A 27,856-nucleotide genomic window follows, 5' to 3' on the forward strand; every position below is an offset into this window, starting at 1 on the left:
AAGGAGATCGGTTCTACTCCAGCACCCCCAGTCTCAGTGGCTGTTGATTCCGGGGTAGACGAACTTGACTCTATTAAGACTTTTGGAAGCAGAGGCAATGATATGTGGAAGAAGATGTCTACGTACAGAGACGAATTTTAGTGTTTACCTAAAAGGGCAGCGAGTCGCAACAGCAGCGGAACCATAATTTGTCGAATGACGTCAACAATCTTCAGCTATGAAGTCGTTTCTAGTTTGACGTCATTCCGACCTCACGTCATAATGAGATTTGAATGACATAAACAATGACGTCCGGATTACATAAACAATACACCTTTGTCTCGTGATGTGATATGGCCTGAGGGCACATAAGATTTTTATAAACCCGAATATGTTTGCTCTTGTACGTAATAAATAGAGTTATTAGAATATACGTAGAGCTATTTGGGTTTTATTACCTTAAAGTAACATGTTCTTAGACAGTATCCTGAGTTTATGGAGTTCACAAAGTCCACAAAGCTTCAGTGTATGTAAATCTACTGAGTCCGAGGTATGTATCACCAGTTGTAGAACAATAATTCAGTCAGCGTCTGATCCGTCATGGGGTGTTATGTTTCACTGTGTGAGTGATGGTACAGAAGAAGTGGGGTTGATGGCCATGTGTTTTCAATATGAGGCTGTGCACTGCCCTTCAACAAGTGAAACTTAAGTTATGAGTATGTGTTTTGCCCCGCAATATCACTTTGGGGAACACCAGAAATGGGCTTCACACATTGTACCCATGTGGAGAATCGAACCTGGGTCTGCAGCATGACGAACCAACGCTTGTACCACTGGGCTACCCTATGCCCCACTTAGGGCTTGTGTTAAGAAGTAGAGGGTATCTGAGTGGAGTAGTAGACCACAAGAAATTATTAGATTTCATCCAAATTTGACAATTTGATCTTATTTCGTACTTGAGTTAAAATGCCTTTTCAAGTTGAAAATAAATTCATTGTTAAATTTCATCCATTTCTTTCGTTAAATTTGACATGAGCCAGGAGGTGTTCCATTTCTACATTTAATTCTTTCAAACAAACTGTTTAAGGCATCTGAGTTAGACTAACTTCTAGTCTCTGAAATGAACATATCGTACAGAAATCAGTTCAGTTATCTTAATAAAAATATAATAAAAGGGAGCCCAGTTACTCTCTTCATTTTCAGATACTGCAGTAATCTAGACTTGCCAAACATTATAGACTTGCATGGGCTGTATTTGATATATATTTGTATCAGGGTCTATGAGACAGACTACATCTGAGTGTACATCACCTGTTGAGGGATCTGATTCACACGAGGCAGGAATGCTTGGTAGAACTATAGATATGCTGTATTTTAAAGAAACAGTATTACATGTACAGTGATTTGTAAGTCTGTAGCTACTTGAGAACAATATAATGATGTGAGGCGGGGTTTGGCGGTCAGATGGACAGGGAGGAAAATCTAACTATTAATTTGTAATGGCCTTAGGTCAAGTTCAGTGAAGGGTGACAAGTCAGGCTCAGAATCGGACATTCCTGGTCATACATCTTATTTTCTCCTTCTATGCTGTTTAACTCTCCATAGTGAACGCTTAGTGAACTCTCCATTGGAAGAAATATACCATATAGTTTCCTAGTAGGGAGCAGTGTGAACCAACTCAGATTAAATTCCATGATTTACTGAAATTGGTAGTTTCCTGAAATGTGTTTGATTAAAATTGGTGTTGGGTGATCTGATAGTTAATGTTAGACATGTCTAATAGCACACTGGAGTGGTGATTACAGTGTGAATGGTGTCTCTCATTTGATTGATGATAATCTGGGCATAACTCAGCCTCGTGTAAAGCATCAGTTATAATTCAGACCGTTGTGTTTGAACTCATTCCAGGGAAAATCCCAGGTTGTCCCTTGTTAAGTCACTCCTTTGTAAATAATCATGGTATAACTCAAAATTTGGTCAATTGTGATGGTATTACTAATTATTGTGTAAGTAATCATTATTATGTTTGAAGTCACCGTGTCAGTCACTTGTCAATCACTATAAGGGGATCCTTCATATATTCTTACATGCAATTGAGGTAGGTGTCTCTTTAGGTGTTTTTTATTCTTATTCTACTAGTGCTGTAGTTTACGATGCAGAGTTGCTCCCCTTAGCTGCCGAGATCCGCTGATCATTCGAAATGTGCCCTTCTTTTGAATTATTAATAACTTTATGATAAATTGTTTGGATTATTAATATGTTAACATATGTAACAAAAACATGGAAAAGACAAATTATTACTTTTCAAACTACCTTTATCAAGTTTACTAAGCGCAACCCCAGGGCCTTCTATGACTGTGAAAGTGTAAGAACATTTAACGTGACAGATACTGTCAGACTTGCCTGGACAGTGACAGTGTTAAACACAGGGTTTTACGTGAGTCCAGTCTGCACAATAATAGAAAATTGACGCAGGAAAGTAATAATATTCATAATGTACACAGGGGTAGAGCTTTCGCCCGGATAACAGAGGGTCAGGGGTTAGATCCCCGGCCGCTTCGTATCAAAAGACGTTAAAAGATGGTACTTGTTGTTACTCTGTCTGGCGTTCGGCATTAAGGGGCTAAAACAAGGACTGGTTGGCTCGGAGTCCGTATACTGTGTAAGAGTGGGGTATTCATGGCATGGTATCTTAGTGAGCTAGCACTATAAATCGGCATTAGTCCGGACTAGTACAAACAAACAAACACACACACACACACACACACACACATGCGACGTTAAACCCAGTTTTGGGCATCTGTCATTGCATGACCAGCACCCACATGATCATTGATTCAATCCAGGCTCGAAGGTAATCATCCCAATGTACAGTACACTACACCATTTCATTACTTTACGGGATCCATATTGCCTGCAAGGGCCCTTAAAAGACCCCCACTTTTGTAAGTCAAGGAAGACTCTGAACACTAGCCTAAGTATTGCATCCAACATACATAGGTAACTGATTTAGTTTGCTCAAAACTGCAGTGATGAAGTGGTTATAAATTATTAAATTGGAATATGAGATAACTATTAGATATCTAGGATTATGATAACATTGCTGATTGTGTTTGATCAGAAGAGACAAGCAGCTATTGAATCTATCAATAGAAACCACTTGTTACACTCTAGTCTGTCTCACAGCCCTGAAACATAATATTTTCCATTTCGCCCAGCCCTTCTGTAATCATATGGCCCTATGTAAAGCAAGTCTAGATTTTCAACAGGTTCAGGCATCATCTCACTGGGGCTCCTTTTCAATTTATATGTAGTTGCTTGTTTCTGTCAAAATTATACATTTTAATAGACTTAGTGTTTGTGTAACTACACTTTCGTGGGGAATAAAACTCCACTTTTGACAAATAACTACACTGAATATGTAGTTCCCCATCTCCCTTAAAACGTAGTGATACAACTGGAATACTGTTCAAAGCAGCATTAAACCCAACTCACTCACTCACTTAAAGGTTTGACCCTGGTGGGTGGTTGTTTCTCTGTACCAATACTTGTCATATAGTTGATTAAGGTTAGATGGAGATTGGATAGTGCAATCTGACTCGCTATCACATCCCGATAGCAGTCTGCAGCTGGTTCATGTGCTTTCTTTCATCCGCTGATGGAAACTTATGATCATGTCTCCTTGAATACCAGATTCACCTAGGCTCTAGGTTTGTCACCGTCAAACCCGTGATCATGGGTTTTATCAAAGTTTTATCACCTGCTTCACTTTAGGCTTTGCTGACTTGGTTGATGCATGCCATCATATCCCAATTGCATGGATTGATGCTCATTGTGTCAGTCACTGGATTGTCAGGGCCCCGTTCCACAACGCGATCTGAGTGCTACGTTGATCGTAAGCCTGTGATAAAGTATTGGAGTTACGACCAACTTAGCACTAAGATCGCTTTGTGGAACGGGTGCCTGGTCAAGACTCAAATATTTACAGACTGCCGTTACATAGCTGGAATATTGCTGAGGGCGGTGTTATACAACAAACAAACAAACAATCATCATCAAACTGCTGTCCATGATAAAACTGAAAAACTCCACTCACTATAATATGGTTTGTTGTTCACACTGGTTACCACGGGTGTGCTGTCGTGATGTGACTGGAGGCTTAAGGTATTCAGCTGGAATGTTGCTGACTAGTGTGAAACAACATTCATTCATTATATCTGCATGTAGTGGTAGGCACTTGGTTATCTGTGCTTGATAACTGATAACACTTCATCATGTGACCATCACAAGTGATATCAGTCACTTTAAAGTACACCATGGAACAATAAGGGTTTGAGTATATGCTGATAGAGTTTAGAAGGTGATGAGTATAGGCAGATAGAGTTGAGAAGGGTTTGAGTATATGCTGATAGAGTTGAGAAGGTGATGATTATAGGCTGATAGAGTTGAGAAGGGGTTGAGTATAGGCAGATAGAGTTGAGAAGGGGTTGAGTATAGGCAGATAGAGTTGAGAAGGGATGAGGGATGGAATGGAGGTGATTTCTATTAAATATGTGCTCTGGGATCTGTACGAGAGATGAAACAATGGGAAGCAGTGTGATCAGGATGTGAAGAAAGGTGTATAGCACACTTTCTGACAGAATCCATTAGTCATCATGGTCTATAAATATAAATGTTAAGAAATGTTCATTGTCAAGATGGCACAGACTGATATATAGATGGAGCATCAAGTATGTGATAACGGGTTCACATTGTGGCGCATGAGACCCAGGGTGATATTTGTAGAATGAAATCCGAGGAGGAGATGTTCACATACCAAGCTCATCTTGTGACGTCTGTCATCTATTTGTGTTGAGGTTGTGACCTCTGCGAGATACATTGTACATCACACACTCCTGTAGGTGACAGACACACACAGCTGCCCCCAGTTCACACAGGTACATGTCAGTGTTTCTCAAATGTTAAAGTCAGCATGTGACTAGCTTTTCATTAAATTCAATTTTTAAGCCAGACAAATTTGTTCTCTCTGTTTTTGGCTTTACTTGGTCTATTTGTGTGATGGAGAAGGCAATATGTTAAAAACATTGTTCGCTTTCAGAGTTGATTTGATGTTGATCTCCTTTTTTTATTGATATAGAATGCTGTAATATTAATACAAACAGAAAATTTGCAAATTTTACATTTATTCTTTTCTTTTTAATTTTTGTTTCGCAAATTTTAGGCCAGGCTTATGCACAGAACATTAATACAGATATGTATACATAATCATGCATTAACAACATAATCTAAATGCTTGAATTTAGTAATTATATTTTTATATGATCAGAAGCAAAGATCACAGCAATGAAGTGTGAATATCAAATGTCAATGCCAGAGAATAACCAGTCTTGATTATCCACCAAATCAGATTCCACTGGGTGTAAAATGCAAAATAGCAGTGGCAGCCTGTAAATTATTGAGTCAGGGTTAGACTGACTCAATTCACATCATTGAGGTACGATAACCAGAATCTCCCAAATCACAACAATTAGATTCTCATTACCTTAGGGACTGGTCATTTATCATAGGGGGAGTGGAGGGAATCAGGGGAGCATCACCAAAACTATGACAGTCTCTAAAAATAATACACACATTTGGGGAGGGTCATGAAAAAATGGACATTTTATACTAAAATCCATTTGCCTTTTGACTTTTCAGAGAGAGTCATAGATATACAAGGATAAGGGGAGAGTCATCCATAAATATGATAAGCATTCGGGGAGGGTCATTGTTTTCAGTACAGTAGTGCATCAAAAACCTCTGAACCATGATAGACCCCCTGTAATAAATTGTTTGTTTGTTGTTTGATGCCACACTCAGCAATAGTCCAGCTATATGGTTGTGGTCTGTTAATAATCGAGTCTGGACCAGACAATCCAGTGATTGACATCATGAGCATCGATCCAGTTGGGATACAATCACATGCATCAAACAAGTTAGCGAGCCTGACTACCCAATCCCGTTCGTTGTCATTTACAACAAGTGTAGTCGCCTTTTACGGCAAGAATGGGTTGCTGAAGACCTATTCTACCCCGGATCTTCACGGGGAGACAAGAATGGGTTGCTGAAGACCTATTCTACCCCGGATCTTCACGGGGAGACAAGAATGGGTTGCTGAAGACCTATTCTACCCCGGATCTTCACGGGGAGACAAGAATGGGTTGCTGAAGACCTATTCTACCCCGGATCTTCACGGGGAGACAAGCATGGGTTGCTGAAGACCTATTCTACCCCGGATCTTCACAGGGAGACAAGCATTGGTTGCTGAAGACCTATTCTACCCCGGATCTTTAGGGGAGACAAGCATTGGTTTCTGAAGACCTATTCTACCCTGGATCTTCACGGGGAGACAAGCATTGGTTGCTGAAGACCTATTATACCCCGGATCTTCACGGGGAGACAAGAATGGGTTGCTGAAGACCTATTCTACCCCGGATCTTCACGGGGAGACAAGGATGGGTTGCTGAAGACCTATTATACCCCGGATCTTCACGGGGAGACAAGAATGGGTTGCTGAAGACCTATTATACCCCGGATCTTCACGGGGAGACAAGAATGGGTTGCTGAAGACCTATTATACCCCGGATCTTCACGGGGAGACAAGGATGGGTTGCTGAAGACCTATTCTACCCCGGATCTTCACGGGGAGAGAAGCATGGGTTGCTGAAGACCTATTATACCCCGGATCTTCACGGGTCCTGTAATAAGACATCAAGCATCATCACAAGCTGAATGTCATTCAGTTCACCCAACTGTTGTCTCTTGGGAACAATGAACTAAGTAGATAAATATTGATCCCTATTATGGAAACGGTTTTAGGCAATGGGGATCAATATTATTGTAAGTCTTATTGTATTGAAGAGAATAGTAACAAGTTATCTGTTTTCTTCAACGTAATTAAACATAAAATGGAGTAATTACTTCGACTCTGCAAGTCGGAACCTCAAGGGACACTAATGGACACGCTCCATGAAAAGTCTAAGATGCCATTATCATTATTTTCTGTTAAACAATGCCTACTACCCTAGCCTCATCTCAATGGAAAAAACTGGGATGGTACATGACAAGTTAGACTAACATTTAGTCTCTGAAATCTTATATTACACAATATCCTTCTTGACTCTAAAAATATAAAAAAATTCCCTATGCTGATTCATCAGTGTGTCTTACTTCAACAATGTTTATTTTCTGTTTCAATGTGACACCTGTGATACTAAATGTATCGAGCAGTCTAGTATTCCGACTGCAAGGGCGACCGCGATCAGGATGTGCCGCTCGGTGGAATCTCGTCCAAGGTTCTTGTGTATGAGCCGGAATCTCCGCACACCTGTATTTTGTGTGTACAAGCCGGTACCTCCGCTCGACTTGTTAATGTTATGTATAGTTGTTTTACCGATATTGACATTCGCTGTGGAATAGAGCTACCTTGAGCTGGCTAGACTTGCTTTTGTATGCATTTCTAGATTATTATTTTTTCATAAAATAAATATATTCCACGGTCATGGTGCAGGACTAATGACAAGTCAAAGTGATGCTCTGAAAGTCGGTTTCTATTTTGCATTTTCATGATGAAAATAGTGTCTAATTACAAGAAGTTAATATAGTGTTATGAAGGGAAGGTGATGAATGTCCAGAGGTGCCTTAGTGCATGGCTGCCAGCAGATCTTGTCCTTTCTATACAGGCAGCGTGGCTGCCAGCAGATCTTGTCCTTTCTATACAGGCAGGGAGGTTGCTTCATCACAGAGCTGGGAGTAGTGTCTTGTGTAGGTGGAAGCTGCTCAACTAGTTCGGTGACTAGGGTAAGTTTGTTACGACACATGAGTTATTAGTAGACTATGTGAGTGAGAGAGGTTATTACTTGTAGTCAACAATATTAAGGGTTTGTTGAACACTAGTGTGACGGTTACTGAACTTAGCCTGTTGGAGGTGGAAGTAATTTCTAAGAAAACATTGAATGGAATGGATTGTATTGACCTTTAGCATAAATTTTGTATACTTAAGTTTCAGTGACATTAAGCGTGGTGTCATTTGAAATTCTTTTTGGAAATCAGCATACATGTCAACTGTCAAACATTTGGCCTGAGACTCACACAGTTGGCCTGAAACTCACACATTTGGCCTGAAACTTACACATTTGGCATGAGACACACATTTGGCCTGAAACTCACACATTTGGCATGAGACACACGTTTGGCATTAAATTCATACATTTGTATCACAGATCACGCTCACATATAACAGGAAACCTCACACATTTAATAAAACAGAATTTCATGTCTTTAAACTGTTACACTCTGTTAAGACAATATTTAATCAAGTTTCAACCAAATGTTTAAAAAATACTGCTCAGTGGGTTAAGATTATTTTCCATGAAGGACTTTGCTTACTGTTGTTACTGATATTTACAAAGATCTGTTTCTTCGGAAAATTTACGAAATCATTTAATCAGGAGCATTTAAGTTTGAATCTGTTCTTTTAATCACAACTGGGAAATCTCTCTATATGTTTTGTGCAGTTAAAATATCACTTTCTCAATCCATCCACAATTCAGTTTTACATAATGCAGGGACTTTTGTTGGATTCACATAAACACATAGAAGTCCTGAAATAAATGATCAAAATAATCTCCAGATACAATTTGCTTGATTAAAAAACAACAACATTTATCCATTTTATGTAAACATGACTGTATCCTCACAAAGCCCCCTGCGCCATCTGTCAGTGTGGCAGGTGCCCTCTAGCCCCGTGATAATTACAACTATACTTTTCTTCTCCCAGTGCAGCATATCAAAGTCAAGAACTTGTTTTCATGGCTCTCTAAATTAGCCATGGGTAGTTTTGATTTTAAACAAAGTTTGCATGGTAAGGTTTCAGCTTCTATCACTAAGCAGGCTATTTGTGGATTGTGTGACAAAGAAAAAAGGTGTTATATTTTTGGCTTGGTTTTCGTCAAGCAGGCATAATGCAAGATGAGGTCACTGCAATGTGATTCTGGATTGAATATCTCAAAGCTGTTTGCTCCATCTACCAGAGTGTAATATATTTTCATATCTTACCTTATTGTCAGTCAGTGTTAAGATCTGAAAACTTACAATGCAGATATGACACTGCATATATGAAAGCAACAGAAATGAATTATTTGAAAAGCTAAATAATGACTATGAAATAATTTCAAGAACATGCTTAATGAAGTCAAATAATATTCCAAACTGCACAATGTTATCTTTTCCCATTTACCGTATTCGACGTAATAAGCGCCCACGGTGATATTTTCTAATATATTGGCTAGTGAACAATCCCAATTAGCACCCCTTCCGATTGATCAATGTACACAGGACTTATTTATTCATGTATAATACGTATGTTACATGCATTCTTAATTATGGGAAATTAAATTCTGGGAAAAATATATCTGTCGTATATGAACATTTCAGGCTGTCAGCATAAACCACAAAATTTACGATCTTTCAACTCTGTTGTTTTTCACCAAAATAATGTTCTAATAAGAGCCCCCTATTTCTAACTTTGAGATCACCCTGGGCGCTTATTATGTCGAATACAGTATTCAAGTTTGCATAATATAATATTACCTGCACAACATTGGTAACATGACCATATCGTGTACATCAACTTTCAATATTAGTTCTATTAATTTTTGCTTGTTAATTTTTTTTCTCCATGTGATGTAGCTAGTGTTTGCAATCTCTCTTAAATACTGAATGTTCTTAAAGTACCACACTATTTTATGTTATGTTATCTCATCCCAATATAAGCCAGGAAAAAATACGGCCAGTGATAATTACCATTTTACAGGGAATAAAACCCTTCCTTCAGGACAATTCCTGCTGGGAGTGTTCATGTGCAAGCATCACTTTATGCCATGGAATGTTTGAGACCTGCATCACTTCAGGCCTTCCTCCCACATGAAGATGACACGCAGTGATATATAGCTGGAATACTGTTCACACTGGCAATAAACCCAACTCAGTCACTCTCTCATACAATGAATGCTATGTAGTGTCTATGTTCAGATTCATGGTTTTCTTAACCAGACAGTTTCATGGGGAATGCTCCAGTCTGGATAAACAGGCTTATGCTGCAGTGAGTTTTGGATATAACCAATTTTTAGGGTTCCCAGGATTTGGTAATTTGATGTGCCTTTGCTTCTCATTCTTTCAATTTTGAAATTTGAATTGAACTGGAATTGTACTCCCATCTTTCTAAATGTTACACCACCTAAACATTTGTATTACAAACTTGTTTGAGATTCTCTTGTCATGCTTCAGACCTGCTCACCTGGACATTAAACCTGTTAGGCTGGATGAATAAATCAAATTAGTCGCTCATTATCTGCACAGCCGAGATCTGCTGGTGATAATCTGGTTAGCTAAAGTGGCAGCCATGCATGAAGCCCTCCCTAACTGGTCACAATGCTGCTGCTTCCAGCATGATTGCACCTCCCTGTACCTGCTATGTCAAACAACGTAAACAAGCTATTGAGAAGCTCAATGGGTTACTGAGACAGACGGCTGTTTGACGAAGCCCATTACATAACAAGCTTACATTCAAGGGAGTAGTTAACTAAAAGCTCCCAATCAGGCAATCTGTAGGTATATTTTACAGATATTTCTTCATGCCTCATATCCTAAATACAGTACTACCTGAAGAAATCTTTTGCATATCTTTTTTCTTTTCTTACATCATTAGTATTGCTTGTCGCCCAGAGAATTAAGTTTGTGTTTTTTATATGTTTCGTTTCGCATGGATGATTAGTATTCCGGGGAGCTTAGCATTCCTCCATCATGACAAATGTCTCTTCTACTCTGACACCTGGTTTTTATATGAAATAATGCAGACTCCCTCATGGAAGAGTCTATGTGTGGTGGATTGTAAATTCTGAAATGGGTTGTTAAGTCTTTGAAGGGTTATCCAATCTGTGAGGGATTGTTATATCTGTGACAGGTTATCCAATCTGTGAAGGATTGTTATATCTGTGACAGGTTATCCAATCTGTGAAGGATTGTTATATCTGTGACAGGTATCCATTCTGTGAAGGATTGTTATATCTGTGACAGGGTATCCAATCTGTGAGGGATTGTTAAATCCGTGACAGGGTATCCAATTTTTGAGGGATTGTTAAATCTGTGACAGGTTATCCAATCTGTGAGGGATTATTAAATCTGTGACAGGTTATCCAATCTGTGAGGGATTGTTAAATATGTGACAGGTTATCCAATCTGTGTGGGATTGTTAAATCTGTGACAGGGTATCCAATCTGTGAGGGATTGTTAAATCCGTGACAGGGTATCCAATTTTTGAGGGATTGTTAAATCTGTGACAGGTTATCCAATCTGTGAAGGATTGTTATATCTGTGACAGGTTATCCAATCTGTGAAGGATTGTTATATCTGTGACAGGTATCCATTCTGTGAAGGATTGTTATATCTGTGACAGGGTATCCAATCTGTGAGGGATTGTTAAATCCGTGACAGGGTATCCAATTTTTGAGGGATTGTTAAATCTGTGACAGGTTATCCACTCTGTGAGGGATTGTTAAATATGTGACAGGTTATCCACTCTGTGAAGGATTGTTAAATATGTGACAGGTTATCCACTCTGTGAAGGATTGTTAAATATGTGACAGGTTATCCACTCTGTGAGGGATTGTTAAATCTGTAACAGTTCACCCAATATGTGAAGGATTGTTATATCTGTGACAGGGTATCCAATCTGTGAGGGATTGTTAAATCTGTGACAGGTTATCCAATCTGTGAGGGATTGTTATATCTGTGACAGGTTATCCACTCTGTGAGGGATTGTTAAATCTGTGACAGGTTATCCAATCTGTGAGGGATTGTTAAATATGTGACAGGTTATCCAATCTGTGAGGGATTGTTAAATCTGTGACAGGTTATCCAATCTGTGAGGGATTGTTAAATCTGTGACAGGTTATCCAATCTGTGAAGGATTGTTAAATATGTGACAGGTTATCCACTCCGTGAGGGATTGTTAAATCTGTGACAGGTTATCCAATCTGTGAGGGATTGTTAAATCTGTGACAGGTTATCCAATCTGTGAGGGATTGTTAAATCTGTGACAGGTTATCCAATCTGTGAGGGATTGTTAAATCTGTGACAGGTTATCCAATCTGTGAAGGATTGTTAAATATGTGACAGGTTATCCACTCCGTGAGGGATTGTTAAAACTGTGACAGATTCCTCCACAATGATGACAAGAACCTTTAACACCCCTCATAATGTTCACTGTAGCAGCAGACACCACACATATTAGCAGTATAGCAGTGTTCAAGCAAAGCGGTACAAGTGGAGGTTGTCGAGGGTTGTGATATTTCAAATGCCAGGGTACACTGGATCAGGAGTAAGGTAGCTTAGCCGAGAGGATATTTACTGCCTGTACGTTAGAGAACTACGCTCTGCATACGTCAATGGTGCCGAGCTGTATTTGCATCAAGGATCAGATTTTGGCTCTCCACTCAGATACAGGCCACACTGTGTAGGGGCCTGGGCAGTGTGTGTTGGGGGAAGTATAATAGCTTTAAACACCTCACGGCATGACCTACCTGCTCACAAGCACACACACACCGTCTTGTAATAGTTCCTGTAAATACTGCCGGTGTTCTTTGTGGTGAGCGGCTGCTTGTTTTATGGCGAGGGAAATTTGTTCTTGTGGATCTTGGTGAGTACGTGTAAGATATGTCACACTTGTGACATGTTTGAAATTATCTCATCATTCTGTATGTCTGATTTATAATGGATTTTATTCTCTGAATGTTCGGGTTGTTTTAGCAGTTTTGTCTTATCCATATGCTGTGTATTGGGAGACGGGATATAGCAGCTTTATGGAGACAATAGGGAAACATGTAATGATATTCGGTGTTTGTTTTGTTTGAAAGTTACAAATATGGTCGTTGCAGTCTGTCATCATTTCACTAGCAGTCATGTTTTATGTTTTTTTCTTTTCAATATTCAGCCACAGGCATATATAGCTGTATAAAAAAACAATATTTTTTTAATTGATCCATTCATCAAATGAAGCTTGTGGCCCCATAGAATACATGGGTCAATATATTTTTTATTTTTTCCTTGTCTTGTCCAAATTTACTACCCAGGTACCCGACCCCCTACTACCCTACCCACCCGGGTACCCGGTCTAAGTCTAAAGTGTTGGGGACAAAATGTCCAATTGGGAATTATTTTACTGTAGCCCTTGCAAAACATATGTAGATACATGTATTAAACAATCTGGTCATGCAAACACTGAAGTGTACTTAAGTTATATCTTGATTCAACCATATGAAAAGTCAGAAGGAATGGGTGCACAGTCAGAGAGAAATGAAAACATTAGTGACTTGTAGTGTGACCATGGAGTTCTAGTCATTGAACAATATGTCACGGGGCCGGGTAGTCCTGAGGGCACCCGGGTCCTACTCAGTACCCACCTGACCCAGGTACCCGAGTTACCCATCCCAGCCCTATAACGTGTAATGATATTCAGTGTTTGTTTTGTTTGAAAGTTACAAACATGGCCGTTGCAGTCTGTCATCTTTTCATTAGCAATCATGTTTTATGTTTTTTTTCTTTTCAATATCCAACCATAGGCATACATAGCTGTACAGAATTTTTTATTTTCTATATTGATCCATGCATCCAATGAGGCTTTTGGCCTCGTTGGATACATGTGTCAATATTTTTTTTGGGGGGGGGGTCTTGGATAGGCGGGCAAATAATGTTTTTATTTCTTTTTGTACAGCTACATATTCCTATGACAGGTACAGGTGAATCGATTTGCTGTCAGATTTCTATAACTTCCCAAATCTGGTTTGAATCTAGTGTCTGGCTTTTCCCCGATTATGATCCTTGGCCTGTCTGCAACAAACTGATCAAACATGACAACCTGAAGACCAGACTGACTTTTGGATTTTTCTTCGTTTCAATGTATCCATTCATCAATTGTGTCTTCATTGATACTATAGCTTTGTAATGACAGCCTACATGCAGCCTGCTTCAAGTTTGGTTTTTGTCTCGAGCTGGGATGAGGCCAAGTTTACTCCCCGGGTACCCGACCACCTACTACCCTCCCCAACCCAGTCACCTGGTGTAGGTTTAAAGAGTTGGGTACAAAATGTCTGATTGGGAATTGTTTTACTCTAGCCCTGGCAAAAGTATTTAGATACACATGTAAAATGGCCTGATCATGCATTCGCTGAAGTTGACTGAAGCTTTATCTTATTCAAACAAGTCAGAAGGGATGGGTGCATAGTCATAAAGAAATGCAAACAGTAGTGACTTGTAGTTAAGACATCAAATTATAGGGAATTTTTGTAATTAAACAATATATCCTGTGACTAACCACAGGTCCGGGTAGTCCTGTTGGTACCTGCGTTCTTCTCAAGACCACCCAATGCAAGTACCGAGTTGCCCATCCCAGCCCTATTTGTCCCACCTTTCGTTACCTGTCATTGCTAATCTGCATTTATCCCTGGTCCACAATTCAAATAACTTAAACTGATATAAATTTTTAGCAACAAAGGTTTTTATTATTTGTATTATTAAAGACCAGCTAAAGTGCATGATATGAGATTATATTTGTGGGCAGTCAGCGTTACTTCCATAATTACATGCATTGTTACACAACCTAACAAATCTGACACACTTTCTGTGATATTAGGGATTATGATATAATGGCTGTCTGGATTTCGGAAGACACAAAGGATTGTACATACTCCCCACTCACTCCTGACCTATTGTACGCGGACTCATTAACAGTATTCATCATTGCATTAGTTGCTTGACTAGGAGGTGGCCAGCTGTCACTGATCACTAGTCTCGTGGAGTTTGTCAAGGTACTGTAGTGTAGTAAACAACTATTTGGTATAGTCAGTGAAAGGCAGCAGGAATCTTGTGGAGTTCGCCAAGGTACTGTACTGTATTAAACAACTATTTGGTATAGTCAGTGAAAGGCAGCAGGAATCTTGTGGAGTTCGTGAAGGTGTGTACTGTATTAAACAACTATTTGGTATAGTCAGTGAAAGGCAGCAGGATTCTTGTGGAGTTCGTGTAGGTCTGTACTGTATAAACAACTATTTGGTATAGTCAGTGAAAGGCAGCAGGAATCTTGTGAAGGAAGAGCTGTAGTATGGTCAGTGATTGTTTATCAAGGTACTGTAATGTGTTTAAACAAGTTATAGTGGTTGAAAAAGAAGGGCTCAATTTGTGTGTTGTCTTCAGAGGATGCGATACACATCCTGGATACTGGCGCCCTCCTGATGGACTTGTGTTTGCCTGTGTCAAGGAAGTGCAGGGTAAATTGGACGAGCTTGATTGGGGGAGGAAGTTTCAGAGTGGAATCATTCATTCAATTCCGTTTAATTTAGTTCATTTGTGATTCTGACTTTTGTTCTAATTAGCAGATTGGAAGCAGGTGGTGTTTAAGACTTGTCATCTTATTCCTCACAACCGGTTGTGTAAGGTTTTGGTCTTTGACAGTTGCTTGTGTAATATGAATTGGAGATGTTGTCTGAAATATTTTAGCATCATAGTAAACAGTAATTAATTGCCATGGTTATTGTCATCGGTAGGTCCAAATTAGCCTAAATATTTAATAGATGAATTCATATCTAAACATCATAATAGATCTGGTATTTTTCTTTCATAACTGAATTATTTGAGAAATTAATGATATGCTATTACCAATTTCATGGCATTAGAAATGCATCCCCCGGGGTATGGAGATGAAAGATTGTTGAGAAACTTACTTTTTTTTAATGTCATAATGTCACTATTTATACATTTTGTTGTGAATGTCATATTGAAGTATACAAATGGAGTCATACACTGATCTTGTTTCATGAGTAACGAGATATATTCCAAGTTGAAGAGGTCTGTATTATTTCTGTTGGATGTAGAGTTGGCTATAAGACAAAATGCCAAGATATCAACATTATGTACAGACTCTTTAAGGATGATGATAAAATGTACAGGTTTTTAAAATATTTACCCATATTTAAATAATGATGACTCTTTCAATAGAATCCGACCCCAGCAATGTCGGACAAGTCCATTGTATGAACGGGTGGGTTTTTCCCGCATATTCTCACAACCCTCACGTCGATTACCTTTACCTTTTCTCCCAATACTGATTGTCATATCACTCCCGCTTTTGGATGCGATAGTTCGGCCATTGAGTTTATCTGCTTTGCCCAGCTACATCTATGGGGAGCAACTCACTAGACACTCCCCTCTCAAAAATAACGTCATCCCATATACGGCATCATCAAGTTGCGAGCGCATGTTCCAATCTCCAGAAATGATGTCATGATAGAACAATGTTTTATCGTGAAATAATCCATGCTACATTCTTCATTGTTTTTTTCGGATTATCGCGTAGCTGTCTTATATATTGCCGTTATGGAATCAGTGTTTGAGGGAATTAAATGCTTTCGGAGTAGTAAATAGTATTTGTGTTAACTTGAGATAAAAAATACAGTTGTGGTTATACAGTATTGTTTAGAAGGATGGCATGTCTATATGTCCGCCCCCAACAGTTTTGTGTATTAGGATAGCTGTTGTGTATGGGTGATTGCATTTCTAGCCAGCTACTTTTCATAAGGCAGTATGTTATGATGAATTTGACTTATGTGCATCTTTATGTATGCAGGAATGGGAAGCAATAATGTTATTTATCATCCAAAACTGGCTCCCACAGGAGATATCCTTGGGTGAGATCAAGCGATATCTACATTGTAGATATCCCTGCAAAAAATTGCATCACAATGCTTTGCAGACCATTGCTCAAGGTCATTGTTTACCATGACGTCACAATCAAATGACATCACTAATGGCTCTGCTACTGAAGCTGTTAGCTGTACTTTTTACACTTAAGACACTGCTTATTACTGTCTACAAACTGAAAAAGTTGGAAGAATGTTGTTGGAGATTCTCATTATATCTATTGAAAAATGTAATGAAGTTGAATTGTAACTTACAGTTTTCACAAAAACCAGTCATCAATGAGTTGATGATCCAGTCGTAGAATTTCCCCACTGCTTTTCCTTTTACACCAAATGGACTGTTTCATCAGATCATAAATTTCATTATTGAAACAGGATAATATTATGTACACAAAAAATATATTTTCAATTGCAGTTGAAACAAAATGGGGGAAGTATTGGGAGTTAGTTCTGAATAGCTAGTCTTTCTTCCAAAACTGGCTTTTCAGCTGAATTTCATCAATTTCGAAACTGTATTTGTAATGAGGATTTGTACATAATGGCATGTTTTTTGTATGTGCTTCTTTGCTTCCAATAAACTGAGGTCATTGTCAGCCTCCGGCATTGAGCTTTAGAAATCTGCCGAAACAAGAAGATGTTCATTGTGGTCACTGAGGTGTTCAAGACAAGTCTATTACAAGGATACTTGTGACATCATGCTTATATAAACTATTTCTGTCTGCAGATCCTGACAATGCAGTGAGGATATTCGCAGCCCCAGGAGCAGGTATTCTCTCACACACGCTACATCTACAGTCCGCGTTGTCAGAGCCCGATCACCATCAAACCCACAAGGTAGGCTATATACTGTGTGTATGCCATCAAAGACACTACAGTCACACACACACACACATTTTGATGTTATTATATGTGAGTTATTTGTAAAGAGAACTAATATACAACAACAATATAAAGGAGTCATTATATTGGTTTTGACAGAACATCAGAATATAAGGTGTCCATTTTGAGTCCACTGTAAGTTATGTGTGAATTATCATGAAGACTGTTGTTTCAGGAACAAGAGTCGCTGCCACCATCTTTTTGTCGCACATTCCATGGAGCTACTGGTGAGTGAACTTAGACAGACTGCCTCCTTGAACCAATGAGACACAAGTGGCTAATATGCATGATGTCCCATACCTTTATCAGACTGCTTCCTTGAACCAATGAGACACAAGTGGCTAATACGCATGATGTCCCATACCTTTATCAGACTGCTTCCTTGAACCAATGAGACACAAGTGGATAATACACATGATGTCCCATACCTTTATCAGACTGCTTCCTTGAACCAATGAGACACCAATAGCTAAAACACATGATGTTCAACACCTTTAGCAGACTGTGTCAGACGGCAGAAATACAAAGACAAATTTCAGTTTTAAGAAAGAGAGAGGGTGGGGACCTCAGAAATGACAAGACTGTCAGATTATATAACTAGATCAGTGTCAGTATGACTATATGTCAGTTTGAGTTTGACATATTGGTGCAAGGTATTTAATATCCCGTAATTCTCTGACTTAATTATAGAAGCAACTGTTCATGTGTCGGTCAGATTCTGACATTGAGATATGACTTCCACAAACCATGACTGAGATTATGTCCCCTAAATCAGTAGCAGATTGGACATAATGGTCATATAGAAATGGTTATTTATGTATTGGAGACCAGTTATTAAGACCCGTATTCACCCAGATGGTGACATGTCACAACCATAATTCATGAGTATGTTGTGCTAGGATTGGTCAGCATAATAGAACTAAATTGCACTGGCCATGCCAAGCAGCAGTTTCCACTGTTGTAATGGAATGGTCATTTATAATAGGGATGCTTGACCAGAGAGAACCAGCAGCAAGTGAGCTGCAGCAAGCGTAGATGCAGCAAGCGTAGATGCAGGAAGTGCAGTGTGGGACTTGTCAATTCATGTTTAGTAATCACGTTGAAAATATATTGCCAAATGAGTTAAATATAGCGTTGTAATATGTTTAGGCTTATTATTCCTGATCACTTTTAAAACTTATATTACATTTGTGTATGAAAAATGGGCAATATAAATAAACTTCTTTTATTATACCCCTGACCTAAAAGGATGGGTATATAGTTTAACCAAGGAATTCTGTCCACCCGAACTTCTGTCTGTCATTCCTTCCTTCCAGTGACATTATTTTGTGACCTACAACTTTAAAACTACTATGTAGATTCTTTCTAAACTTGGTGAAAACTCTTTATACCTATAGAAGAGGTGCAATGAAAAGATTGATTTTGATACATGTATGTGTATTTTCTGAAAAATATGATATTTTCATGTTGTGTACTTAGAATATTATGCGAAAATTTGTGCGACCTATGACTTGAAAACTACTTCATGGATTCTTTTCCAATTGTGGGTATAGTTTCTATAAGTGAATTTTCTGAGAAAAAATGGCTAATTCATGTTTTGAACTTAGGAATATGTTGGAGTCGAAATCAGGGGTATTTTTTAGTCCTGCTCACTTTTTGTCTTGTTATTTTTATTCAGGACATTTCCATTTTATTATATACATATTATTGCACCACAAGGAAGGCGATAATAAAAAGGACATCATTTCACTTATATACTATCAAAGATATCTTTGTGAAAATAACAAATTATAAGTGTTGTAAGTGTTATAAGTGTTGTGGCCACTAAGAGAGTGACAGTAATTGGAGGCAGGTCATGTTTTTTGGTACAATACAGGATAAACAATCTCTGCATCTTCTAAATATATTCTTCTCTGAGTTGATGATTTTACATATAGAGCTATGTTGTTTTGAGACCTCCTCCAGTGGTCTGAAGTGTTATTCCCCAGATTATGACGCCTCCTAATGATGTCTTCTAAATCGGTACTTTCTCATACTTGGTCCTCATGCATATAGATAAAAGCTATTAGGAATATGGGGTACTATATTCTTCAAAACCAGATTGAGACATCGCCTTGTGTCTTCACTGACTCACTGGTGTAGAACTGAGTTGTTTGTGTGCTGTACGTGGTGGCTGGAGGGGAGTACTGTTATTCTCCTTGGTTGGTATTGATCCTGTTAGTCTGGTATTGCTGGCGGCCTTGTCCTCGTGTCCTCACTCACTTCAGGAGTCCTCACGCTGTCTTCTTTCGGCAACTCGCTCACTAGTTTAGCTCATTTATTTACTCAGACTTGTTCAGACCCTACAACCTAGGGCGAAAACACCAGGACATATTCTTGGTAGCATTTTCTTGTGGTTCTGAAGATGGCAGACAAATGTAGGAGAGTTATGAATGGCATTTTTCACAACTGGAGGGCTTTCTTGGATTATAACTTTGGATAGGCTGATCTAATGATTGACAATTTCCCATTGGCTAGTAATATGAACCAAGGTGTAAATATGGTCTGGTGTTGGCAGAGATGCAGATTAGTAAGTATCCTGTTGGACTGATTCCACTGTACACTATATTTACAACATACAGTGAAATTGTATTTTATACTATACTCATGGCAAAGTAACTGTTAGACTCATACTTAGTCCCAGAAATATGTTGATCTTTTTTAAAAATAAATATCTACAGAATTAAAACTAAGTTCCAAATGATGCCCATTGCAATCCTTAATTTCAGAGCCGAGGCAATCTAGACTTGCCAGATCATTCTAGACTTGAGCTGGATTCCTTTTTTGAATTATTTCCTTGAGTCAGGAAGACAGACTACTAAGTTACTGTGAAACAGTACTCTTGTGATATGTTGAAATATTGAGTAATGATAAACCAGAAGGATAAATGTGAAATGAATAGACAGCTTGATAACTATCGTGTACATCCTTATTTCTTTTTATATTAACAACACAGTGTTAAGTTGTAATTTAAACTCAAAGGTAAAAATAACTCTGATCATGTCTGAATTTATCAAGAACTCAAAACACCTGGAGAGCAGAAGGTCCGGGGTTCAATCCCTGGCAGCGTCCTACCCAAAAGACATTAAAAGATGGTACTTGTTGTTACTCTGCCTGGCGCTCAGCATTATTGGGCTAAAACAATGATTGGTCCGCTCAGCGTCAGTATATTGTGTCTGATGGGGTATTCATGTTAAACTACAGCATGGTATCTCAGTGGGATAGCACTATAAAATCTGCATTAGTGTGGACTAGTACAAGCAGCCACACACACATACATGCACATCGCTATATAAGTGCAATAATCTTGGAAGCGACATTAAACTCCACTTCACCTCACCTCAGCAAAACACCAAAAAGTCTACAAAAATAAAAAAAATTAAGATTTTTTGTCTACACAAACACCAGTGTACTTGGAATCAATGAGTTATCAGAAGATTTTAATTTTCTAGATAGTAACAAATGTAATCTTAGGGTAGTCATTTAGATTACATCTTCAAAGAATTTAAAGAAATTCAATAAGTTTTGTGTCTTTTTATTTTCTTAATACATTAGAGATGTACAGCATTTTGAAAAGGACGGCAAATTGTAGGAGAGACTTTCCTTTAGACCACCAACAAGCATTAAAACAGTATTCTACCATGAATTTCAAAAATACTTGATTTTGATTGGTCAATCAGAGGTATCAAATCACAATAAACCCCCTCTGATTGAAACAGACGATTTGATTGCCGCATCACCACAGAAGCTAATATTTTTAGAATAGTTCTTGTTTTACAGTCATTGTCAATAGGCATATTTTAATTATTTCATGTGCAGGTATAGTCATGCAAAGTTACCACAATATACAAAGGATGAATGGCAATACATTTCAACCCATGCCTCTTCACTCAATATATTTGCAAACACCAAAGAATTGGGTGTTTTTTAATCATGGTTGAATGGAGATAAACATACAGTGTTTTCAGTGTAAATCTAGGTTACCTGAAGATTTAACTGCGCTCAATTTAGCATTGGAAACCTCATGCTGCACATTCGGTTCCAAATTCAATTTAGCATGCTTAAATCTACAGGTAACCTACTCTACAATGAAAACACAGTATGTTTATGTCCTGTTTTACCTACCTGGGCCCACTTGCACAAAGCGATCTTAGCGCTACAACTATTGTAAGCCTATATGTTAAAGTATGGGAGTTACGATCATCTTAGCGCCAAGATCGCTTTGTGCAAGTGGACCCTGGTGTGTCATGAGAAGATTGATCAATCATTAACACCATATATGGTGTACGTTGTCATAGTTATTATAATGCTTCAGTTGTCACAGTTACCTTGGGGCGGTCGGGTAGCCTAGTGGTTAAAGCGTTCGCTCGTCACGCCGGAGACCCGGGTTCGATTCCCGACATGGGTACAATGTGTGAAGCCCATTTCTGGTGTCCCCCGCCGTGATATTGCTGGAATATTGCTAAAAGCGGCGCAAAACCAAACTCACTCACTCACTCACTCACAGTTACCTTGATATTAATATATTTCTCACATATTCAAAGCTATGGTACAATATTGTCCTTAATAGGAAGAATTTGTATGAGAGGAGTGAGGAATAAGTGACAACCGAAATCTCTACGCTGACAGGTCTACAAGAGATTTGCTCTTTGAAGCAGACTTTTCTTTCTTAACATAGAACTATTTTCTTTAAATAACCTCCAACCTACGCAAACAGCATGATGGCAGATTTAGTGAGTTGCGTTGAAGACAGGTGTTGCTACTGACACATGTACTCACCTGTCGTAACGAGACAGGTGTAAATCTCAGGTGTCACTCATATGATCAATCTCTTTGATATAAGGTTACCCGTGATGTAGCGTACAGGTGAATATTTAGTAAAGTCACTATTGCTTCACCAACAGAGATATTTAAACCAGTGTGAGACAGATTGCATTGAATCGTCTTAACACTGAAACTTGAGTATCAAATATCAGTAGCATCTAACATGGAATTTGTCCATGTAAACATTTCTTAAATATTCTTTAGATAAGTCGGATAGTATTTATCATGATTTGAATGTATAAAATAGAAGAAACTTAAAAACAAGCGTTTCTTATAATTCATAATATATTTTTATCATTTTATCATTTATACAAATTTTATGCAATTCTCTAACATTATCAAACTGTTCTGCAAATTACCGTAAATCTTGTAATTAATGCGTCTTCAAATTTATATGACTGCTGACCCCTAGCCAAAAATGAGACTCAATGCGACTCCCCCAGCCCATCCCCAGTGGAATGATACACATCCTTACCTTAATCCAAAATATCACCGCTTATTAGCACTGAGTAAAGCACTTCCTTAATAACAATAAACAGTGTTTTCCTAAAAACAAACACACAGTTTATATGTTTATTCTGTTGACTGGCAGAAAGGAAGTTCAAAGGCAATAAAATAATTGAACCAACAACAGTTCACTGATTGAAGTGGTCATTGATGCCTAGTTTGACACGAGTGGGTAGAACTCATGACCCCAGCTGTGATAACTCACCAGATGCCTATTCTTTAAATGACATTGTTATGGACTTGTTACACCTTTTGCATGGCATATTTCAAAATTCCAAATTTGTTCTTCAAATTAAGTAAGCAGCCCTTAAAGCCCCACCCGGGTTGCCTCACCTTTTCTGACATACCCTTTTCGGTCAAACACCAAATGGCCTTGTGGGCCCGTGCGCAAAATACGCATATGTCGGAAAGCGCACGTTAAATTCCTAATGTAAGTAAGTAAGTAAGTTGCTCAGTAAACAGTATTTCTGTATATATTCAAGTTAGTAATGCTGCAATGAGGCCGTCTTATTGTTGATAGTCATTTTGGAGACATAAATGCGAAGTTTCATTAATGCAAACGAAGATCACTCGCATTTTTCGCATTCAATTCATGCTTGAGTTAATTTCAAGATTTACAGATTATGTTCATTTGATATTATATTTTGGTGAATCCTCTTTAGTTTCTATGGAAATGACAATAACAATGTACACCTCCAACTGTGTTAATGAATTTATCACACCTAGGAATATGATCGTCATTGTAGCAATATGAAGATATTAACACATATCTTGTTTCTATTGTTAGCTGACTCACAACAACTGGAGATCTCCATGCCAATATCTGCAGACATCCCTGTAAGTGAAGACGATCAGACCAACCGCACCTCCACTCTAGCAGCCACAGAGGAACTGGACCCTCACCACACTTCTCAGAGAGCAGCACAGGACAGGACCATGGACGACGGCTACCAGAGAGGCGGCGGCTGTGACAGCGCTGAAACGAAGGAGTATCAGGATGAGTTGTTGGTCGGCAGGACACTGAAGAGTTCGAGCAGCGGCGCCGACATCACTGTGGGTCTGGAGAAGGAGGACGGGACGACGGACCAGGTGGAGATTGATGACGTTGAGGAGGGGGAGGCAGCAGCTGAACCGCCGGAGAGTGGTGAGGACATAGAACATATAGAACACCTAGAGTATACGGAAGACCTACAATATATAGAACACCTTGAGTATACGGAAGACCTAGTATGTATGGAACACCTAGAGTATACGGAAGACATACAACATATAGAACACCTAGAATATACGGAAGACCTAGTATGTATGGAACACCTAGAGTATACGGAAGACCTACAATATATAGAACACCTATAGTATATGGAAGACCTAGTATATTTATATATAATGCCTAAAGTATACAGAAGACCTACAATATATAGAACACCTTGAGTATACGGAAGACCTACAATATATAGAACACCTTGAGTATACGGAAGACCTAGTATATATATATATATATATATATATATATATATATATATATATATAATGCCTAAAGTATACGGAAGACCTACAATATACAGAAGACCTAGAATATATGGAAGACATTTTCTTTAGATAGAAATCCACTGATGCTTGAGAGGAGGGGGTGTGGCATTCATATTGAGTCACATTTTTGGCTAGGGGCCAGTGGTCACTTTCTTTTGGAGACGTATTAATTTCATGATTTACAGTATATAGAACACCTAGAGTATACAGAAGACCTAGTATATATAGAACACCTAGAGTATACAGAAGACCTAGTATATATAGAATACCTAGAGTATACGGAAGACCTAGTATATATAGAACACCTAGAGTATACGGAAGACCTAGTATATAAAGAACACCTAGAGTATAAGGAAGACCTAGTATATATAGAACACCTAGAGTATACAGAAGACATAGAATATATAGAACAGGTAGAGTGAGAGTATATAGGACACCTAGAGTGAGAGTATACAAAACACCTAGAGTATACGGAAGACTTAGAATATATAGAACACCTAGAGTATACAGAAGACATAGAATATATAGAACAGGTAGAGTGAGAGGATATAGGACACCTAGAGTGAGAGTATATAGGACACCTAGAGTGAGAGTATACAAAACACCTAGAGTATACGGAAGACCTAGAATATATAGAACAGGTAGAGTGAGAGGATATAGGACACCTAGAGTGAGAGTATATAGGACAGCAGTATACTTCAAACTCTGGTACCTACCTTGGAGCTTCAGGACACCAATCTGCCTGCATCCGCCTTCGCAGTATCAAGGGTGGAATCCATATGGGATCTAGTTTTAGTGCACACCCCAATGACTGGTAGCATGGCCTGATATACATGTTGCGAGTGCTTCTATTTGCTTTTATCTACAAATCAGAGTGTACGCCTAATTTATGTTTTCAAAATCAGCCTCCATGTCATACAATACTTACACGGTACTCAAACAGAAGTAACTTTGAAATCAGATCACAGATCACAGATCACTACTCCAGTACTGCCAGAAGTATTGAGAAGGTTGCCGAAACAGCTGCCAAAATGTGGGTGACTTGCTTCGTGATGGAGATAGGCAAGGGGAGCAACTCTGTAACTAGGACTGATGTTTTGTTTCCAGAGTCGCCCAAAGGAAATGTGAGGAAAGCATCAATAGCTGACAAACTCGTCAAGACTAAACAGTCAGAAGCCATGATAGCTACACTGAAGGTAAAATTGTAGATGAGTGAGTGAGGGAATTAATAATGCTAACAACAGCCTGTAAAGAAGTGAGTCTGAGCCAGGATGTTTGTTTGTTTGTTTGTTGTTTCACGCCGCACTCAGCAATATTCCAGCTATATGATGGCGGTCTGTAAATAATGAAGTCTGGACCAGACAGTCCAGTAATTGACATCATGAGCACCAATTCACACAATTGGGACACGATGACATTTATCAACCAAGTCAGCGAGCCTGACCACCCATCACGTTAGTCGCCTCTTAAAAGCATAGTTGCCAGTTACGGCAAGCATGGGTTGCTGAAGACCTATTCTCTCACCAAATCTTCAAGGGTCTCTGAGCCAGGCAAACCAGTGATTGATAGCATGAGCAGTCTTCCATGTCCTCGATATGATGATATCCATTATAACACCCTGTATACATATTCATCAGCGCTTGCTATAAGCATGGGGACCTAATCTGCCCCTGAAACTCCACAAGGGATTATGGTTGTGTATTGCTGATAATTGATGTGTATTCCCATTCAACTGTGTTACACCTGTAGCCAGGTATGGGACCTGTTCCGTGCCAGGATCTCTACAGGGTAACCATACCGGTAGATGATCTACAGTAAACTACAGTTATAACGAACTCGAAATGGACCACTAATTTTAGTTCGTTATAACCATAGTTCGTTAAAAGCATATATACAACATCTATACAGCAAATGGCCGGGACCAATAATAAAGTTCGTTATATACGTCACTTCGTTATAAGCGTGTTCATTATAAACGTATTTGACTGTATTTTGATTTATTATAATAGTATTGGCAGTTTTCAAGCTTGATCAGTCTTTGGAATTAATGATGCTGAAGTCAAATACTGATATGTTTTGGTCTTGGTTGATTCTTGATTGTCATAATATCTATTTGGTTGTTTTATTTGTAGGAGAATGCGGAACAGCGACAAAAGGATTTCCAGAAATTGTTAAATGAACATGCAGAAATTGTGCAGGAGATAGGGCGTACGGCCAGTTCAGAGAACCTGATCAGCCAAGCTGAACATGGAGAACGGGACCATTAACACAGTTGTCTCCCTTGGTTGAGGAGCAGACGTCATTCAGAAGAAGCAGACAGCAAATGTTTACAAGCCAAATGACAGCTTATTTGTTTAACTGACCATTGAATGCCAACCAACTCTACAATGGAGCACAGTTAATGAACAAAGTGGATACTGGATGATCTTCTGGTTCATTTTCCCCATGTTGGATACACTGTCTTGCGGTATATTGAGCGTGGGTCTTCCAAAACGACATCTTCACATTGAACATACACTGTGGATATCTTGGTGAATACAGACATTTATACACCAGAGATGATATCAGGATATTGGTGTTTATATAGCATTGGAATAGGTGTATATGAACATTTATATTCCAGTATATGGTTTTGAGGAATAGGAACATTTAATTGGGTTTAATACCAGTACATATAGAATCCTACACGAGATGATGTACACAGAATTAATGATGTTTGCTTACGTTGTGTTGAAAGAAGATGGATGTGGAGACTGAATGAAGTAGAGCTTCACGAAGGCTATATTTAATAGAAATGCCTCTCTTTCCAATGAATTAAAAGATGACCGGTGATCATTTTGGTTTGTAAAATTATACCCAAGTTAGGGATATGGTTTTGGGAAAGATTCTATAAAACAAAAGTAAATGTAGTGTTTAGTTTTTTACGGATATTTGGTCTGAGTTTCCTATCTATATCTGAGCATTAGGCTCATTTCGCATTTTTTTAATACTTCAGTATGCTTATCCTTGTTAAATTGTGTATTTTCTTTCTTAAGAACAATAAAGGCAGAAAATAATAAAGGTTTATGAAAAACATCATCTCTTGATCTTTCAGCAGACCAAAGCCACTTAATCTTAAATTAATATTATATGATAAGATTGGTGGTGTAAAAATCTATAAATCCTTATTAAGGCTGATATTTGTAATCTCTAACAAAGGAGTTGAATAGTTGAGGCCAATACTCATTATGTGTTTTCATGTGTGTGGCAACAGGTGCAACCCCAAAGAGCTTGATAGATCAGAATTTACTTTAATGTTTTCAAGCTGA

The 27,856-nt window shown here is 38.6% G+C and overlaps 1 protein-coding gene across 1 annotated transcript in view; it reads left to right on the forward strand.

The window, feature by feature from the left end:
• The window catches only part of LOC124134844, a 171,394-nt gene extending 143,771 nt beyond the window's left edge, over positions 1-27,623 (forward strand). Inside the window, exons 9-13 of the mRNA XM_046499905.2 lie at positions 17,494-17,603; positions 17,824-17,875; positions 23,806-24,162; positions 25,656-25,744; positions 26,681-27,623. Coding sequence (XP_046355861.1) covers positions 17,494-17,603; positions 17,824-17,875; positions 23,806-24,162; positions 25,656-25,744; positions 26,681-26,815 — 743 coding nt within the window. The 3' untranslated portion in view covers positions 26,816-27,623. The remainder of the gene's footprint in view (positions 1-17,493; positions 17,604-17,823; positions 17,876-23,805; positions 24,163-25,655; positions 25,745-26,680) is intronic.
• Positions 27,624-27,856: the final 233 nt, after the last annotated feature.

This window comes from Haliotis rufescens, unplaced genomic scaffold, assembly GCF_023055435.1.
Source record: "Haliotis rufescens isolate VD_foot unplaced genomic scaffold, xgHalRufe1.0.p SCAF_3, whole genome shotgun sequence".
NCBI classification, from domain to species: domain Eukaryota; kingdom Metazoa; phylum Mollusca; class Gastropoda; order Lepetellida; family Haliotidae; genus Haliotis; species Haliotis rufescens.